At 41.0% G+C, this 21,501-nt stretch overlaps 1 protein-coding gene across 7 annotated transcripts in view; it reads left to right on the top strand.

Moving 5' to 3' along the window:
- Positions 1–7,192, top strand: part of LOC118429565 (brain-specific angiogenesis inhibitor 1-associated protein 2-like) — a 38,240-nt gene extending 31,048 nt beyond the window's left edge. For 5 of the 7 annotated variants that reach the window (XM_035840091.1, XM_035840092.1, XM_035840090.1 and 2 more), the window contains 3 exons: positions 402–619; positions 1,646–1,897; positions 5,091–7,192. In XM_035840091.1, the coding sequence (XP_035695984.1) occupies positions 402–619; positions 1,646–1,897; positions 5,091–5,157 (537 nt within the window). In that variant the 3' untranslated portion in view covers positions 5,158–7,192. Of the gene's footprint in view, positions 1–401; positions 620–1,164; positions 1,211–1,645; positions 1,898–5,090 lie in introns of those variants that run through there. The other 2 variants (XM_035840093.1, XM_035840095.1) reach the window with 2 other exon arrangements.
- The last annotated feature ends 14,309 nt before the right edge of the window (positions 7,193–21,501 follow it).

Here is a 21,501-nt window from a genome sequence, read left to right as displayed (position 1 = left end):
GTACATTATATTTTTTGTTGTTGATTCTTGTTGATTGTTGTTGACGTACAAACTGTGTAGTTGTCATATTTTAAAGAAAGAACTATTTGAAGTATTTCCAATCTAGTTTTTACGGACTGTCACAAGAGGTAACGGCCTAAGGTAGATTCTTACATTGTACAAATGGCACTTAATTACATGACTTTGCTCACACCATACAGGTGTAAAAATGGGTGCTAAGGTAACAGGCGGGGAAAATAGAGGAATGGGCTCCGTTTTCCAAATTATGCTCTCAAATATATGCAATAATTAACAACCTACTGTGGCCCTACAAATTGCAACATGAAAAGGCTATGGGACTACCTTTACCTACATGTATGTATATATCCCACATTTTGAAGAAACTTACTGTTTCCTTCCAGAGCGATGATTTCAGACATCCCAATGGAGATTATCAACAGTCGCAGGGCGTTGACCCCTACCGCCAGCCGCCGCCTCGCTCTGACTACCAACAACCGCAGCCGGGAGACTACCGCCAGCCCCCGCCGCGCTCCGACTACCAACAGCCAATGAGGCAGCCCCCTCCTCCCCAGGAGTACCGGGATCGTAACGACGGTTACAGGGACCCAGTAGATGCAAGGTATGATAGCTTACTGTAAGATTGGTAAGGCTAGGTGTTTGGGCAAGACACAGTATTTTAGACTAGCTGTGCTGTATTTCTCATGTTATTTCTGCTATTATATTAAATTAGCCATACAATATTTCAGATGGAAAGAGAGGGGCTGTACACTTTAACTGTATGTACATTTTTGTGTCAATGAACCTCACTGTGGACTACGTGGGAAAGGACAATCTCAAGTCAACCTCACACACTAAATTAGGCCACATCTTCAGAAAAGATGCTGGAGCCGCATATTCCTGTTTATGTTTTGCCATGTGCCTTGTTCAGTGCTTTTGGCTCGAATGAGCACAAGTACAAAGTGTCCTGGTTGAGCCTTACTGTCCCTTGGCATAACACTCTCAGCTGGCTAATTTTATTTTCACAAACAATCTGTCATCTTTAACCTATGGCCAACTCTGTTGTGAAAGGATTGTTTCAAGTTTTACAAGGGTTTAAAGCATATTTGAAAGCATTCTGCATAGGTTTCACTTGAAGAAAGTCTAACATCTCTCTTTCCGCGAAAGGTACATTCCTCGTCAGTCTGAGTCGAACTAGTCATCTTTACCGTGAATGGCCAACTCTGTTGTAGAAGAATTGTTTTACAAGTGTTTGAAAGCATATTTGAAAGCATTCTGCATAGGTTTCACTTGAAGAAAGTCTAACATCTCTCTTTCCGCGAAAGGTACATTCCTCGTCAACCTGAGTCGAACTGGTCATCTTTACCCTGAATGGCCAACTCTGTTGTAAAAGAATTCTTTTAATGTTTTAAAGCATATTTCAAAGCATTCTGCATAGGTTTCAGTTGAAGAAAATCTAACATCTGTCTTGTTTCTTGCAAAAGGTACATTCCTCGTCAGTCTGAGTCGAACTACACATGTAGTCATCTTTACCCTGAATGGCCAACTCTGTTGTAAAAGAATTGTTTTAATGTTTTAAAGCATATTTTTAAGCATTCTGCAAAGGTCTCAGTTGAAGAAAATCTAACATCTCTCTTTCCCGCGAAAGGTACATTCCTCGTCAGTCTGAGTCGAGCTACCGACAGAGCGTGTCGTCGGAGTACAGCCAGCCAGCGGACCACCGACCACGGGGGGTCAGCTACGGCGGGGAACCGGACTACCGCTCAGGTCAGACCGAGTATGCACAGCCGGTCAATGGCAGGAGTAGTGTGTCAAATGACCGGCAGAACGGGTTCGGGGAAGGGGGGCACCCCCCTCCCTCCACCCAGCCTGCCACCCCCCAGGAGGAGAACCCCGCGAGGTGCGTGTGTCATGACGTGTCCAACGACTCGGTGTAGCCCCGAAGTAGCCCTGTACCCTCTGCTCTCCTCTACCCAGGACAGGACTTCAGCACTCTTGTATGAGAATGTGTTGTTCCCTCGGTTGTGTTTGTCAGGGCCTGGTCACATCGATTGTCGTATGATCGCAAACTGAAGGAATTGTTGGGGTAGTCATGCATGTGTCTCACAAGATTTAGCTGTCTTTTCACCAAAAATTCTAGTTTACATCTTTGCCGACTGTAAGTTCCATCCCAGCTGCTCTAAAATTGTACAAAATTGATATCGTATGAAGTCTTATGACGGTAAATGTGACTGCACCTTTAGGTACCCACTGGCAGTCTTATTACAAAATGTACCGTATATTCTCGAATAAAGTACGCACTTTTTTAACTTTTCAAAATTGAAAAGGTGCTACAAGTTGTTGCCAAAGTTGGGGTGCGTACTTTATTTGAGGTCACTGCACAGAGAAATGGTAAAAAAGCCTAAAATAAAGCAAGGTGGAGGGAGCTACACATATATACACTTCTAGTAATGTTTCAAAACATGCACATTGTTGTTGTCTTGTAGTTGTCTAAACATGAAACAAAGAAATTGTCTAAACATGATTTACATAAGATTGGTATTTGCATACAATCCTTTTGAGTTAGTGACTTTGACTTGTACAACTGGTTTTCCCTGATTTCTTCTACCAGTTCTCAGTGATTTTCATAATTTGCAGTAGGCAATTCACAAGTTTATAGAGACAATAACAGTGTAAATGCAGGTTATTTCATGCAAAATAACCTGGGGAAAACATCATAAATTTGAATTTATCCAGTTAAAGGTCTGTTCAAAATTGGTGGAGAAGGGGTGCGTACTTTATTTGAGTTTTTCCATTTTACCTTTCAGTCCCAAAGATCTGTCTAAGACTTGTCCAAAATCAGGAGTGCGTACTTTAATTGGGGTGCGTACTTTATTCGAGAATATACGGTAGTCTCATTAATTGTTTTAAACTTGTGATGGTAGCATCCATAGTCTACTAGTTAACCCCTGGAACCAAAATTGGTGAGTTCATTTCCAGCTGTTCACCAATACACATGCTTCCAGAAGGGGTTGCAGTCCTGAGGACAGGACAAGTCATAGTCCACTGTTCATTATGCTTGCTGAAAAGTGCTATAGTTATGAGAATTTCCCCTGGTACAATGAACCTGTAAATACTGTAGATAGCGTCTGTCTTCTCTGTCACAACCAGTGGAAGAATAGCTCTTTAGTAGGCTAAACTGGATAGATATCACTTTCATTTTTTTCTTCAATCTTTTGTTGCTCAGTAGTTATAGTCTCAAGTACAGAAATGTAGAAAGGAGGTGTAACCTACAGTCGCCAGTGGGAGTAGGATTTGCATGACCATACAGGTGAACAACACAGGTGAACAACACAATGCAAGAGTGTTTGTTGTCATACTCTGGGTTACTTGGGCCTTTGTGCAGACCTGTTTGGTATAGTTTCCTACCCCTCTGGGTGTACTTTTTCATCCTTCTTTCCAGTTCAAGCCATGTTTTAGCCCTTATTTTGCCCACTTTTTTGTCCAGTACATTCCAAACATTATCCCTAAATGTTTAAATTTTCGTGAAATTTCCCGGAATATCCTTCGATCCCAACCCATCCCCAAAAATCAGTGAAAATTTTTAAAAAGATTTCATTGCCTTTGTACACGATGTTGTTGACAATCTTTACCTAAAAATGCTCTCACTGAAGGATTGCATCCAAACGTACAGAACCTCCTGTCCTCCTGGGAAAATTATGATTCCATCGGTTGCATGCTGTCTGAATGTTTTTGGCAAAGCCTCAGGGGTGGAGCCATGATAATCAAATATGTCATCATTCATTGTGAACCCATCTGATTCATGTTATTTCCCTCTTCCCTCCCAATTCAATAATTGCACATTTAACTGTCAAATAATTGCATCATCACCTGCATTGAAATACCTTGACACCTTTTTTGTCCTAACAAATTTAGATTATTTGTCCTAAAAAAAATCACACTGCAAATTTTCATCACATGCTTTTTAATCTTATTCTCCTAATTTCTGCACTTCTTTTTCTCGCTGTCATGTAATCTCTGTGTCAAGACTAATAGTGCTTGGTGTGGTGACTGCATTCTAATACTTAAAAAACCATTTTAATATGTTATATTTTGTTGATAGACTCACTGATCGTGCATTATGTTTGTCAATAACATATTTAAATTGTTTGGTGTGATGCATTATGGGTTACAAATTACAGGTCAAAGTTGAAGACCCCATAGACAATCTTTATTTGGGGTCTTCAACTTTGACATTACCCACAATGCATTTCACTGCACATGTGCACTTGAAAGCTTGAACTAGCTTATGATCAGTTGATCAGTTAATGAATGTTACTAATTTATATATATTAACATCATTACCTTCATTTGTCCAGATAGTTTGTAGGATAATCTATTATTGTAGGTTTTATTTTGCAAAGAAATCTATACATGTTACAAACTTCAAAATCAAAAGACTAACTTATCAAAAGCAACAGTACCTCTTGCATGGGTTCAAGTTGTGTCAATCGTTACATATGCTGCATGGATTTATGAAGTGTAGCATTCATACTTGGTTGTATGGAATGCTACATTTTTACAGTTCAGAAGGGACAAAATTTTATTGCAATAATGTGTTCAAAATTGCAATTTTCCTCTTGATTGTGGTTTTTACTTATTGATAGACACATAACAAAGAGTACATGTTACCTGTCAAATAGTTGCATCAGGTATATTATAAAGATTCTAATTTTAAATCCCCTGTCACACATTAAAGACATTTGCATGCTCTTGACCACACCCTAACCAAGGTTGGTGCTGGGTTGGGAGTAGCCTGGAATTCTTAGCTGTTAGTTACTATTCCTCTGATTGCATACATGCATAAATTAAATGTGACTTTTCCAAATATGATTTCTCAAAACTGGCTTGCAGAAATGAATTTTATTATGCATCTTTATCCCACCAACTTCAATTACCACAGATGGCCTAGCTTTCTCATGGCTAACTCCTTAACATAGACTGGAGAAGGTCTAGAGTAGAAGCTACATGTATGATCAGTTATGTGTGACAGGGGCTTAGTTCTCTGAAAGAATATGCATCGTCACAATTCCATAATGTTGTCCTCTTTCCAGGAACCCATTTGCAAATGTGAGGTTGAAAAAGACAGTTACAAATGACAGATCTGCGCCCATAATCTGAGAAAGAGAGAGAGAGATGGAGAGAAAGACAAGCAGAACGAGTGATGGAAAGAGACAAAAGAAGAAAGGAAAGGAGAGAGAGGACGAAAAGAGCTTCCACTGTTCAAAGAATAGTGTAGTTGTTACACTACTTATGATACACAGTTTTAGATAGTTTTAGTTCATATCAGTCCTTGTGTTACAGAAGAAATGGACTATCATATCCATGACAATGTCATTAATATAACAGGTTGATGAATATATCATAAATTCATATCTCTCTTCTTTGTAAAATTGTATCATAATTATTCGGGGATGAAACTCAGACTTTATTACCCTTTGCAGGGACTACCAATGATAAACATATTCAGGAGAAATTTAATTTGCGTTATTCATACACAGATATTTCATTATGCAAATGTAAACAAGACCTGTATGTTGAGAGATTTTTTTTGTTTGTGTCCGTAAAACAGGAAGATTTGTGAAAGGCATATTTGAAAAGTTTGAAACAGTTACTGGAGGGGATCTCTATGGTTTCGCATATCTTGGACTATTTCATTGTAAAGATAGGGATGATGAAAAAAACAAATCCTCCCTTGAAGTTTTATACTGTTCGGAAAGAAATATTGTGTGTAAATTTGTTACCTTTCCTTTGTCTTCTGATGGAAGATGATCCCCCCGTAGACTGATCCTCACTGTCCTTAAAATTAGCAGTTCAACCAATGGTAGCTGGGCAATGAACAGTTTGACCAATGACAGATGACTGCATGGTCATCAAATGTTTGCTTTTCTATGGTTATGTTCTGTATAGGATATGTCTATTGCAATGGATGCCTGAATTTTTCGTGCCTAAATTTTGGTGGACAGTGTATATCCCAAGAGTTGTGTAGCCTTATGTTAAGGCTAGTGATGGTAAAAAGTATTGGCTTTGCTGGAAAAGTGAAGTGAAGGTCATAGTTGAAAGGTGGCCCTATGCGGTGTATTTTTGGTGCCTGACCCAGTGTCTATACTTGCCTTGGTGAGTACAAAACCAAGAGGATCGGAAGCAGAAAAGATTTTTTTGCCACGATATGTGAAAGAATTTCACCAGCTTTTATGTATCATAGTTATTTACATATCGTTTATAATCAGCCATTTTACCGGGTACCATTTGCAATATCATTTCTATGTTTAAAAGAGGTTGAAAACATTACTGTCAAAGATGAACCAATGTACAATGTATACCTCCGATCCAATTTGACTGTTGAAAAGGGAGGACAATGAACCCACGAATATAACTTTAGTGCCTTGTACATTTCAATAGATGTACTGTTATTTTTTTGCATATATCATATTTGTTTATACATATCTAATTCTTTTCTATGGTAGACCAGCAGATATGATTAATATGCCACTATCTTCTTACAAAATTAACATATTTCGAGGGTTTGCCGAAGTTGCCTATACATTGGCATTATGTGCCTGCTTTGTTTCTATCTGTTTTCAAACACCACTTTTTGGATGAGGTCTCATATGTGCATAACTAACTAAAAAATATCAATGATCACTCTAAGCCATTGCTGGTCTATGGCTAAACTTTGAAACAAACATGCAGTTTACAATATTTCTTTTAAGTTTAGGCTGTGCTAATTGCTCTGACATGTACTTAGAATACAAATTTTGTTTGCATAGTTACTGCACTTTCAGAGCTACATTTTTTGGCAACACATCAGGGGTGGAGCCAATTGTTACAATGCTGTAGCCATATGCTAGACACGTGACGTGATACATGACTTGCTTATTTGTTTATTTTTTCGCTTTCTAGTTATTTATGATTAATTTCTTTACTCATAATTTGAGTATAATTATTTCCAAAGAGGCCAAGAGCCTAGATACCCTATATAATTACAGTATTATTGTTCCGTTTTTGTAATTGTTTACATAACCTGTTCTCAAAAGGCAAAAGCCATTCTTTGACCACTATCTGAGTAAAATGCTGTTGTTTACACTAATTATATTCGAATATACTACTGTATAATTATTCAGCTTGTTTATCAATTAAATTATGGTGCCAGACATTTGAGGTGTTTGTTTTTATTCTGAAAATGTATTGTTGTATGCCGTGTATGGACGCGTTGTGATCACAGATTACACTTATTGACATCATCAATGTCTTACGATTAATGTCCAAGTTTTTTTTTTCAATAGCCAAAATCATCTAGAAAGCCTCAGATATATACATAGACAAAGTGTTAATGTTGAAAAAGCAATACATTTTTATTACTTTTCATAGCACTTCTTTTCGCAGGAAGATATGATATACGCCAAACAGCAGTAACTCAAGGAACTATATGGTGTTGCAATTGGTCAAAGGTTTCAGGTAGCATCCACAACCTTTGGTCAGTGACACTGAGCGGGTCTATTGAATGAAGAGCAGTTTTTTGCCCTAACTATGAATTGATAGGTAAAAGAGGTGAAAACAAACTTAAGATAGCCCATTTGGAAACAAAGGTACATGTAAGACAAAAATGACTAAAGGTGTTGCTTGATTAATTGCCATTTGGCGTATGTTAACATGGATGACTTTGCGAAACACTCATTGACGTGTTTGATCATGATCGTGTCTGTTAAGCATGTGATTTATAACAAACCATTTGTACATACGTGCACAAAGATTTATTCAGTTTTACGTCTCGTACAACATTGCTTATAACTGAGTCGAAGCCTCTAGGAATTTCACAAGCGTGTCGGTTTGACATCTATTCGTTCTAAGGAATTTGAACAAATGAATATGATCATGATAATGCGTGTGCTCTTTGTCGTCATTGGCTTCGCTCACTCCGTGGTATACTAGATGGTTATAGGAACAAACCATGCCTTTTTTCAATTGTGTACAACTAAGGGAGGGTCTTTGAACGATGCAGGGTCATTCTCTGTCAGTCAGACTATGCATCTGTGCAGGACCAAAGCACCTAACAACAATGAAGACAACAGTACAAATGTAATGTACAATACAATGCAGAATACTGCTTAGTCAGTAAAACTTAAATCATCAGTGCTATGTCAAGAGCATTTCTAAGCCACACATTGAAAATACACAATCTGTATCATCCTGTGTGCCGACCACTACTAAAATCAACTGTCCATAGTGTAGTTTACAGACCCAAACTATTACTAGTCCAAACATAGACCATGTAGTTTATATATCCCATCTGATTAAAATATTGACACCATTCATGTCTAGTATACCTTTTATTAGCTCAATTGCTATTGCAGAACTATTCGGTTCAAACATCCGCCTTACCCATAAATAAGGTACCAACTCATATATCGTGGCATAATTATACATTACTATAAAGCAATAAACTTGCCTTTCAAAATAAGATATCATTGGAAAATATTAGGAAATTGCCAGCACATTTTCCCTAGGAAATGATAGGGTATTAATGTTACGTTGTGCCTATGGCAGAGGAGAGAAACTCCCGGACCACGCTGGGGCCACACCAATTTAATTTCTTGGTTCATGGATTCGCTCGCTCCTATTTTTTTGGGGAAAAAATTAAGAATAAAAGTCACCACTCAGCAAACTTTCACTATAAATGAAACCATTCACCAACTTTCTTGTGTAGCAAATTGGCCTGTATATTATAAGCTCCTTAAAATGTGGGTATTATTATTGCAGTCCTATTTTTCATTCATGAAGAATGGGACAAACATGAAAACTGTCAGTACTTTAAATTTGTAATTTTGAACGAACAGGTGCTGTTACTGTACAGTAATGGTGTTTTTGTACTTTTTTCAAGCTTTTTTATTCTTTATGTTTTGGATTAACCCTTACCTTTACCCCAACCATTTTACAATTTTTATTTTTATTTCGCCCTATCGCTCCATATCTTTTATAAAAAAATAGATTGTAACACAAGTGTTATAGTTACGTACGGACTTTTCAAGATACATTGAATACATATTTGTCATCTTAATCAAATCAGTATAACCCAAAACATGTGAATGGCTTGTAATAAGCCCCGTTATGTGATGAACTGAAGAAAATAAATATTGAAATTGATATGATATAATTCTATTTTACTAAGTCAGTTACTAACACCAACAAAACATACGAAAATAGTTTTATCAGGTTGGTAGGATATAGGAGAATTCACAACCTGCAGGTAAATCTTTACGTTGCAATGTCTCTCAGACACCTTCGTCAGAGCATCTGGAGTCATGGTGGATCAAGGAGGCGATCAGGATAAGAAAGTCAACCCCAGTGATGAACTGGGACGAGGGGGGATAGAAGCTTAGCCACGTTTGGGATTGTTTTCTCACATCAAAAGCGCCACCTACATCGGCTACATATAGCGGTGAGAAGCAGGACTCCAGTTAGAATCTCTGACGAAGGTGTCTGAGAGACATTGAAACGTAAGCAATGTAAGTACCTGCTGGTTGTGTAAAAAGAATTCCCCTATATCCTATCAACAAACAATTTCAAAGACCTAAACAGCTTCATGAATTCCATTGTTATCGGAACCTTCACTGTTTTGGTATGCCTGTACACAGTCCTATGGGCCTTCCCTGGTCAAAGTTTAGGGACCTTCGAATTCTGTTCTCCCAGGACTGATATTACCTGCCAGTTCAACGTTACCAAGATGATATTGAGGTACATCGAAACACTTCGACATTGCGTTAGGTTCTAGTAAAGCAGGTAAATTTTCGTTCTTGCAGGGATCGACCCCTGTTTCCAAGTCATTGCTACAGCCTTCCTGATCATCAGCCTGGGTAATCTGACTTACAGAAGTTTCGTCATCGAAAACACAGACTTCTGTACCTTCACTGGCTAAAGTTTTGGGACCTTCTTCTATCATTGACATTGGAGTGCTTTGACCTGCCTCGTTAGCTTCTTCAATATGGTATTGGGGTACATGAAAAACATAAGGCGACCTAGCATACGGTTCAATGGCATCAGGTATAGTTTCGTTTCTGCAGGGATCTACTTCTTTTTCCGGACCATTGCTACAGCTTTCCTGGTCATTTCCCTGTACGTTTTGACCGATGGTATCTTTGTCATAGAAAATGGCGTTTGCAACTTGGCCAGTCGCCATGTTGTCTACGTCACTAGGTCGGGCATTTGTGTTATCAGGCTGTTTCCTGCCCATTGACCAATACACAGATAACACCACACCAAAGAGGAAAACACTAGCTCCTATTACCGATCCGATCACAACTGAAGATGATGTCTCATGATTATCTGACGATTCTGTCACGGTTTGAAAGGGAGTACTGTACTCTTCTTTCAAATCTGTCGCCTGGGTGAGTGTTCTAGTTTCGTTAGAGACAATATAAGTAACGTTTTGAGATATTCCATATAGCTCAGCCTGTTGCAGATTTTGCTCCTCTGTCCTAGGTACTGAACCGACAGTTGGTAGTGGAAACAAGAAAGAAGTAGTAACATCAGAGGTAGCAAGTCCCTGGTTTTCCGTGGGGCAGAAACTGTTAGGATCGCAGGGTTTATCTGTGTAGTATATACTATTTTCGCCTGTCGGATCCCAGATTGTATAACACCCTGAGAGATGTTCATTTAAGGTGTGGAGCTCTACGTTCTCTAACATACAGGGTGTTTTACAGCGGAACTGAGACTGGTCTCTGTATATGGCTGATGCAATATCATTTCCTTTGAGGAAGTCTTCGCATCCTTGTGATGTTTTATTTCGGCACGTTTCAACACTTATAGCTGTATCAATAATCCAAATATTCTTACAGTCACAGTGGAAATGGTTTCCTGTTATGATGGGTTCGTATTGGATGGTTGGTCCATTCGGTGCAAGTGCGTCTATTCCAAGATCACACGGAGACAACGTCTTTATGCTATTGTATGAAACGTCCACCCTTTTCAAGTTGTGCAAGAAAGAGTAAACTGGGTAGAGATTGACACAGACAATATGATTATGTGACAGATCCAAATGAACTAGCCTTGGTATGCTCTTCAGGCATTGCCAAGGGAAATAACTGATGCTATTGTTTCTTAAGACAATAAAGCTCAAATAAGGGAGGGCCTTGCAAGGATATGTGGTCAAGGCGTTGTTGGGAAGATAAAGCTCAAAGATCTTTAAAGGCAGCCGTTTTGGAGCAATGGTTAAACCCTTGTTGTCACAGTTTAGCCGAGGTAAACATGAATAATGTTGGCAAGGTAAACCATAGTTGTGCCAATTCTGAGCAATGCATTTTTGAGAAAGTAGTCTTGAAAGTGCTGATGCTTCGCAATTGTGCGCTACGTTCAGGAACATTAGGACTGAAACCTGAACAACAATCGCCATTGTATTGTGTCCATTCCTAGACACGAAGCTTGACAGGTATTTCGATGTTTGCTGACCGATGGTTTATTTATCTCTTGCTTCAAGTCTATGTTGAATGTGTTTATTTCAAAGTGACGTTTGATTTATTGCCGTACCCATGGATCTCCTGTTATGTCATTAAGTTTTCTATGCACCGTTAGTGTATCTTTTATCATAAATGATAAAAAGTTTCGGGGTTTGAAACCAATATGTCAACGTAATTGATACATGGGTGAAGGAAAATATGATTTCTGTTTTTCACAGTTTGCATGTATCAGCACAACACTTTAACTTTATACCACTTCCTGCAACAAACATTTTGTAATAGCTGCAGTTAAATACTGATCGTGACATTTGCATTCAGTGGAAATACTAAATGAATTAAAGTACTATATCTTAGGACTGTCAGTGGCAGAACTTGCTGGACACGCCGACCTTCCTGTTTCCGACTGGAAGGCGATCTTGGGGCTGAGAAGACCGGCTCCTATTCCCCTTCTCTGTTCTTTGGATAGGATGTGTCAGGTCTTATTTCGGTGTCCTATATATAAAAATAAAATAACTAGTAAGGATTAAGGCAGAATGAATTTATTTTCAACGCTACTTAATAGTAAAAATTTTCTATTTTTGCTCCAAGGGTACTAGGTAAAAAAACGGCCTTCTGTTTCTGTGTTCATTCTGTGAACATTTTAATTGCCATGTTATAAGATGCACTTACCTCTATTTTCTACTTTATTCAGGGAACATTGCTTACCTCCAGAAAAGCTGTAGCTTGCTAGCAGGCTGCCTCTTGTAACACCTGCTGACGGCGGAGTGAGAAGGAAGAACAATGATTCGTCTATCAACGATGGCTGGTGACATCATTTATTCTTTACCTTGTCAGTTGCAAACTTTATTTTCACAAGAACGTTTTTCATCGTTTCAGCGCGTGGGTAATGAAAGTAGACCAATTTGCCAATGCATTGATGTTAAAACCACACTTTGTATGACTGTGTACAATGTGCCATGTTTAGCATTATGAATCTTTGTTGTTTCAGTACATTGATTATTACTGATGTGCAATCATCACATTTTATCATAGTCTTAGTCTACTTAAAAAGATGTCAGTATTACCAGGTCCCCACCAATACCGTCACATTGAACAGAATTATTGAATTCAAAGATGACTATAACTGCAGTATCAGCAATATTTGTGACACGAACACTTCAGGCATTCAGGTGTTCATTAGAAGACGCCATTCTTTTTGGTTTGGTGATTTCAAGATTTGATGCGTGGGTGATCATGACTGACGTACTGTAGTCTTCACGTGTCCCGTTCTAATATATTCTGTCTGGTGACATTTACTTATACATTTGTTTGTAGAACGTGGGTAGTAACAGTCAGACCAATTTGTACGTGATGTGACAGTGTTTAACGTTCTACAAAAACTACTCGAGAATGTTGATCTTTGTAAAAATTTGGTAAAAATAAAATGTCTATGTGAACAGGTCATTACCATAGACAGGATTCTTAATGCTTGTGGCACCGGGAAAAGCTATCTAAAAAGCGGTCTCATTGGTCAAGAAGGGATCATTTATAAACAGATGTATAGGTGATAGCTTCTCCTGGTTTGACAGTATCTAGGAAGGTGTTAATGTATATAATGTAAATAAGCATTAAGTAAAGATTGACCTAAAAGCTTTACTATAGCCAGCTAGTTGAGAATGAGAATAAAATGCCCGAAAAGATTCGGGCATCATAGAAATAAGCTTGCAATAGCTAATTTGCCACAGAGTGAAGAGAAAACTTTGATTCTGAAATCCGTCGATGTAGGTTAGACATCCAGGTAATAAGATACGCCAAAAGTAGTTACTCAAGCAACTGGATATGGTTTTGGAAACGGTCAGACGTCTCAACTGGAATCCACCAGTTTTCGTCAGTGACACTGAAGTGATCTTGAAGAAATAGGTCTTTCATACTCTAACTACTAATGAAGACAATTTCAGACAAATTCTGAAATCATCTTGCTTTTTATTGAATAACCAGCAATAGACATGTTTGGAAAAGACCTATTTGCATCTATTAGCTGTAATATATTACATAAGTTTTATTATGAAAAACCACGTTACCTTAGTCGAAAACTATAATGTGCTCCACCTAAGGGGTTAAAACATTTCGTTATTTCAAGAGCCCTTCCCGGTGAAACTCGCATCTCATACAGCATGAACTCTTGCACCGTAGAGCTTAGTACAATGATAGTTATCAAATGTGCTGTGTTCAGGTCTCTCATGGTGCTCTATGAAACAGGACATGTCTGTAAATTCCATAAGGCTACTAGCTTCTTGCGCTTAAAACTGTGATCCACAAGGTGACCATTGGAGACCAGAAACGACAATGAATACATTTTTTTTAAATTTTATTCAAAGACTCTCTTGTAACATATACGAATAATCGGTACCCCACTGGGAATCCATTGCAGGGAAAACCAGCATAATACATGACCATAAAAAAGAGACAAGAGATAGAGAGTTACACTTAACATTCGTATACTTCAACTTTCGTAGTTGTGTTTTCTACATCTTTATACAAAATGAGTATGACAGAGAATCATTGCATCATGAGCTAGCATGACAGTATTTATGTCTTTACCACAGTGTGTCAAATATGTCGTACTATCTGTTTTATAATTACCTTTATATACATGACATTAATTTGAAATAAACTTGTCATATCATTATAGGACATCACCAAAAAAAAGATTATTTAAAAATTGTCTGATTTCTAGCACACATTCTCTCAGATTTGACATTATTTAGAGTTACTATATGTGTTTGTAGTCGAGGAGAAAAACTTAAACCAAGTAAACCTGCTGCACTTCACACAAATGTTAGATAAGTGCATACTTCTCTAGAAAAAAATGAACACACATTTTCTCATCATAAGCAAGTTGTATAATTGGCATAATCCAAGACATATGAGTGGCATAAAATTAGCCTTGTTATATACCAAGAACTGGAGTAAGTAAAATTGGTTTAAAATTAAGATGATTCTACTGTTTTACTTTTACTAAGTCAGAAAGTCAATGAACACACATTTTCTCATCATAAGCAAGTTGTAATTGGCATAATCCAAGACATATGAGTGGCATAAAATTAGCCTTGTTAAATATCAAGAACTGGAGTAAGTAAAATTGGTTTAAAATTAAGATGATTCTACTGTTTTACTTTTACTAAGTCAGAAAGTCAAGATATTTTAAAGACCAGAGTTTATCATTTGGTCAAACCACTGCTTCACATCATCAATCTCATTGTCATCGGTACCTTCCTCATTGCATGTGTGTTCACTATCCTGTGTACCTTTCTCAGTCAATGTGCAAAGACCTTCTTTTGTATTAGAACTGCTTTTATCTGCATTTTCAAATTCTGCAACATGATATTGAGGTACATCAAATACATAGGGTGACGATTCATAAGGTTCCACTCTGTCTGGTATGGTTTCGTACATGCGAGAAGTTGACTCTGTTTCTGGACCATTGCTATAGCCTTCCTGATCATCTCTCTGTACATTTTGACCGATGGTAGCATTGTCATGGAAAATGGCGTTTGCAACTTGGCCAGTCGCCATGTTGTCTACGTCACTAGGTCGGGCATTTGTGTTATCAGGCTGTTTTCTACTCTTTGCCCAATACATAGATAACACTACAACAAAGAGGAAAACACTCCATCCTACTGATAATCCTATCACAACTGAAGATGATGTACCATGATTATCTGACCATGATTCTGTCACGGTTTGAAAGGGAGTACTGTACTCATCTTTTAAATCTGTCGCCTGGGTGAATGTTCTAGTTTCATTAGAGACAATATAAGTAACGTTTCGAGAAATTCCATATAGTTCCCCCTGTTTCAGTTTTGGTGTCTCTCTTCGAAGTTCTGAACCAACAGTTGCTAGTGGCAACAAGGAAGAAGTAGTAACATCAGAGGGAGCAAGTCCCTGGTTTTCCGTGGGACAGAAACTGTTAGGATCGCAGGGCTTCTTTAATATGTAGTATGAACTGTTTTCGCCTGTCGGATCCCAGATTGTATAACACCCAGAGAGATGTTCATTTAAGGTGTGAAGCTCTACGTTCTCTAACATACGGGGTGTTTTACAGCGGAACTGAGACTGGTCTCTGTACATGGCTAATGCAATATCATTTCCTTTGAGGAAGTCTTCGCATCCTTGTGATGTTTTATTTCGGCACGTTTCAACACTTATAGCTGTATCAATAATCCAAATATTCTTACAGTCACAGTGGAAATGGTTACCTGTTATGATGGGTTTGTATTGTATGGTTGGGCCATTCGGTGCAAGCGCGTCTATTCCAAGATCACACGGAGACAACGTCTTTATGCTATTGTATGAAACGTCCAGCCTTTTCAAGTTGTGCAAGAAAGAGTAAACTGGGTAGAGATTGACACAGACAATATGATTATGCGACAGATCCAAATGAACTAGCCTTGGTATGCTCTTCAGGCATTGCCAAGGGAAATAACTGATGCTATTGTTTCTTAAGACAATAAAGCTCAAATAAGGGAGGGCCTTGCAAGGAAATGTGGTCAAGGCGTTGTTGGGAAGATAGAGCTCAAAGATCTTTGAGGGCAGCCGTTTTGGAGCAATGGTTAAACCCTTGTTGTCACAGTTTAGCCGAGGTAAACATGAATAATGTTGGCAAGGTAAACCATAGTTGTTCCAATTCTGAGCAATACATGTTTTAGAGGGTAGTCTTGAAAGTGCTAATGCCTCGCAACTATGCGGCAAGTTCATGGATATTAGGACTAAAACCTGAACAACAATTGCCATTGTATTGTGTGCATTCGCAGACACAAAGCTAATATATATAGGAATTTCGTTGTTAATTCATGTCTTGCCTAAAGTCTACTAAATAATGTATGTGTAAATTCGAGTGTGGCGTCTAATTTTTTGCCATACCCATGGATCTCATGTTGATACGATTACGTTATTAATTTTTTATGTGAACTATTAGCGTATCTTTTATTAAAAATGAAACGTTTTAGGGTCTGAAACATGAATATGTCGACGCAATTGTCACAGGAGTAAGGGAAAATATTTTCTACAGTTTACATGTATTAGCACAACACTTCAGACCACATTCAGCAATAAACACAACTGCGGTAGAACACTGATGGTGACGATTAATCAATGAGCATACTAAAATATTTAAAGTGCTGTGTCTAACCACGATCAGTGACAGGACTTGCTGGACAGGCTGTTCATTCCGTTTTCGGCTGGAAGGCGATCTTGGGGATCAGAAGACTGGCTTGTAGTTTCTTCCGCCACTCCTTTGCTTTGTTGATGGTTATAATAAAGGGATTGTTTATTTGTGTTTTGATCAAAGAAGTTGCTGACCCGACCACACACGGACCCACCAGGGTCAGCTTAATTAGCTACAGGCAGGCGGGACAATCCGGGGCTCATTCCCGGACCGCCCTTCAAAGCGTGCGGACGCGAAACCTCTTCTCTCTCCATGCGCGATGGCCGAGTTCGATTTTGCAGAATGGTCCCAGGCAGCGAAGCTGACCCCAGCTACGGTCAAGGCCTTGGCCAAGGCCGAACTTGCGGAGAAAGAAGCCCTTCTGTGCGTTACTACCGACATGCTGCAAATACTGGATCTCTCCACTAAACTGCAAGCGGCGGACGGGGCAGCGAAGCCCGCCAAGACCAAGGCGACAGTCACCCTGGATGACCTGAAAGCGGACAAGGAGCTGTCCGACCTCCTGTCCCAGGTGGAAGGAATCGACGGTCTCCTGACGGACGGCGCAGCGGCAGCTCAGCAGACCGGTGACGACCAGGCGTCTTTTTACCTGCACAACAGCGCCCCAAAGCAAGGTGAGAAACCCCTACTTATACCGGAGTTCGTGGACTCCTTCACCCAGCCTGAGAACGACCACGAGATTGCACGCGACGGTCAGACGTCCATCATACTGCGGACCAGCCGCTCCCGCCCAAAGCTGGAGTCGATCAAAATCCCCGCGTGGTCGGCTGCCAATGCTAAGATCATGGCCGCGCTTATCCGCGCCGGAAAAATCTCCAACAAGCAGGACATCGAGGACTACCTCGCATACACGGTGAAAGTGTCCGAGTTGTTCGAAGTGTACGACGTACCGTCTGTCATGTTGTACGACAACCAGTACAGAATCCTACAGAACCGTAACGGTTTTCGCTGGGGAAGGGATTCCGAGCACCTACACTCCCGCTTTCTGCGGATCCGGATGGTGCCCACGTCGAGGCCCCAGCAGCGCAAGACCACAACATCCCGTGCGAAGACTTCAGACGGCCAGGAGATCTGCCTGAACTTTCAGAACCCCGGAGGATGCAGGCGACCGGCAGGCACATGTCAATATGCCCACGTGTGCATTACACCGGGTTGCGGCGAGCCACACCCACAGTGCGAACACGCCAGGAAGACCACTAAATAGCAACTCATGGACAGTCCATTAAACCTGGCAACATGGGAAACAGAACTGCGAAACGACAAGGACCAAGATTTCCTCTTAGACGGACTATCAAATGGCTTCAAAATTCTACCGGCAACCAGCGACATTACCCAAGTAGAGTGCGACAACTACAAATCTGCTACAGACCCAGCTCATCGCGGTAAAGTGGAAGCGCAACTTAAGGAAGAGATGCGGAAAGGGAATTATGAACTGAGTCGAACAAAACCAGCCATAGTCAGTGCTCTCGGCGCCATCCCGAAAAAGGGTTCTGACGATATAAGACTGATCCATGACTGCAGCAGACCTGAAGGCTTCGCCCTGAACGACTACGCCGAGGCGGAGCGCTTCAGCTACCAGACACTAGACGACGCAGTAAAAATGCTACAACAAGGTTCCTACATGGCCAAAATAGACTTAAAGAGCGCCTACAGATCAGTGCCTATTCACCCATCTAATCACAGCGCGACGGGACTCAAGTGGCGGTTCAACGGTGACAGTGAGTACTCTTATCTGTTCGATAAACGTCTACCTTTTGGAGCAAGGCTTAGCCCGTCCATATTTGATAGACTGTCACAAGCCGTCAAACGTATGATGCAACGTCGCGGTTTTCACACGATCGTGGTTTATCTTGATGACTTCCTGATTATCGGCTCGACATACGACGAGTGCTTGCTAGCATTCCAGACACTGATCGATCTGCTCGTGCGTCTGGGCTTTGAGATCAACTGGCGTAAGGTCACCTATCCTACACAGATACTGACGTTCTTGGGTGTGGAAATCAATGCGGTAGAGCGGACTCTGTCATTACCTGCGGACAAGTTAGATGACTTGCGGACACTACTACGCGAAACTTGCGGGCGGAAGAGCGTGTCGAAGCGGGAACTCCTGAGCCTACTGGGGAAACTAAATTGGGCGGCGAGAGTTGTGCGGGGCGGACGGACGTTTATGCGGCGGCTTATAGATTTATCTAAAACATTGCGGAGGCCCAACCACAGGGCTAAGTTGTCACACGCAGCGCGAGCGGACATAGAATGGTGGGAAACCTTCATGAAGTCTTTCAATGGCGTGTCCTACTTCCTGGACAGCGAACCCATCAGCGCAGGGCAAATCAACACAGATGCGTGTGACGACGGGGGAGCGGGCTTCTTCAATGGAGATTGGTTTTACATTAACTGGACTCTAGACGACCCCTCCCTGCGTGAGTGTCACATCAACGAAAAGGAACTGTTTTCAATTCTTCACGCGGTACGGCGCTGGGGACCCACGTGGGCAAACAAACGGGTGCACGTGTTCGCGGACAGTGACAGTGCAGTGTGTGCTATCAATAAAGGCACGTCCCCATCACCCGCGTTCATGCCCCACATTCGCGAGCTGTTCTGGCACTCAGCGGCCAACAACTTCGTCTTGACGGCGCACCATGTGAAAGGCTCAGATAACACACTCGCGGACGCCCTGTCGCGGTTAACCGATCCCACGTGTGCCACCCGGGCAAAATGTGAACTGCAGCAATGGCATGACCAGAATAAGGATGTAACACGAGTCGAGTGTGACCTGCCACATGTTTCCACTAAAACTCTGTCTATTTTGCCTCCACAGGCATCTTGGATAGCGAAGCATCCCTAGACGCCGACATCCGCTTCTACCGTTCACGGACCTATGCTGAATCAACAAAAGCGACGTACAAATCCCAGCGGCGGGCGTACCTGCGGTTCTGTTTGTATCATCAGTATGTACCTGTCCCAGCTACAACTAAAACTCTGTGCCGGTACGCGGTATTTCTAGCGAGAACACTCAAGTACAGCAGCATCGTCAACTACCTAAACATTGTCCGAGTACTGCACCAGGAGGCAGGGTTTGGCAACCCCCTGTACAACAACTGGCTTCTACAAACCACGCTGCGCGGTATTCGCCGTATCCATGGTGATTGCGTCACACAGAAGCTCCCCATCACTCCGGACATTCTACGCGCCATCTACACGCGGCTGGACCTCACTCAGCCCAAGCACGTGGTTTTCTGGGCCACGTGTTTGGTAGGGTTCTTCTCGTTCTTCCGCAAGTCGAACCTTCTACCGAAAACAGCGAACAGCTTCGACCCTGTCAAGCAACTCTGCCGCAAAGACTTCCGATTCTTCGCGTGGGGCGCAGTGATCACCGTTCGTTGGAGCAAAACAATTCAGTTTCGGGAAAGGACGCTCCAGATCCCGATTCCCCGTGTTAATGGCTCCCCCCTGTGTCCCGTAGCAGCGCTGGAGAAAGCGTTCTCCCTGACACACGCGGCAGACCCAGACGGACCAGCCTTTGTTCTGCCCCAGGAAACGGGGCCGCGGAATGTACCCATGACGCATCCAACTTTCGTGACTCTGCTACGGCACTTCCTAGAGTTATGCGGTTACAACAAGACACAATATAGCGGACACAGCCTCCGTCGCGGCGGTGCGACGTGGGCCAGCGACTGTGGTATACCAGCGACCCTGATCCAGCTCCAGGGAGACTGGAAGTCAAACGCGTACCAGCGCTACACCACAGTGACTCTAAAAGGCAGACTATGGACTGTTCGCACCATGGCAAATGCCCTCACTTAGAGTAGTACGACTTGTTAATTTAATAGATAGCGCAGGCCTTTGTTCCAAATTCCTTAAGTCACGACTCCTAGCTAACTCCATGTAATCTTTCTTTCATTCATCTTCTGACTGGGGGTTTGGAGAAATTCATCTGTCATTTTTATTGTTTACCATTAAAAAATGATTATACCCCCAGTCACGCGTCTCTCTCGTATGTATAGATTAAAGGTTATAATAAAGGGATTGTTTATTTGTGTTTTGATCAAAGAAGTTGCTGACCCGACCACACACGGACCCACCAGGGTCAGCTTAATTAGCTACAGGCAGGCGGGACAATCCGGGGCTCATTCCCGGACCGCCCTTCAAAGCGTGCGGACGCGAAACCCCGCCCACCCTCAACCGTAACAAGAACTCTGTAAACAAGAACTCTGTAAACAACCACCGTAAACAAACTATCACTGTATGTATATACTGTATAACTACCAATGTATGTAACTACTTCTCCTGTGGAGAAATTCATCTGTCATTTTTATTGTTTACCATTAAAAAATGATTATACCCCCAGTCACGCGTCTCTCTCGTATGTATAGATTAAAAGGACGTGTCAGGCCATATTCTGGTTTCCTATATATCAAAATAAAATAACTAGTAAGGATTGAGGCAGAATACAATTATTCAAAACAACAGTAAACAACAGGCAACGGTGTGTCTCTTTATGCACTTTTAGTGTACCGGCTAAGAAAAAAGTCAGAAAAATCACTTTGTGAATATTTGAATTGCTTAGCTAACTTTATGAGATGCACTTCACTCTATCTCTATACTTCCTTCAAGAAGCTTGTTTAAAGCTTGTTTACCTTCAGATAACATTTAAAGCTGCAGTTTGCTGAGACGCTGCTTTCTGTCAGCTCTTTCTGTAACACCGATGGCAGAATGAGAAGAAAGTATGATGATTCGTCTGGTAGCGATGGCTGGTGACGTCATTCTATACTTTACCTTGTCAATTTCAAACTTTATTTTTTTTTT

This window comes from Branchiostoma floridae, chromosome 13 (assembly GCF_000003815.2).
Source record: "Branchiostoma floridae strain S238N-H82 chromosome 13, Bfl_VNyyK, whole genome shotgun sequence".
NCBI classification, from domain to species: Eukaryota; Metazoa; Chordata; class Leptocardii; order Amphioxiformes; family Branchiostomatidae; genus Branchiostoma; species Branchiostoma floridae.
Note: the sequence above shows the minus strand (reverse complement) of the source record. Positions and strands in the feature narration are given on the sequence as shown.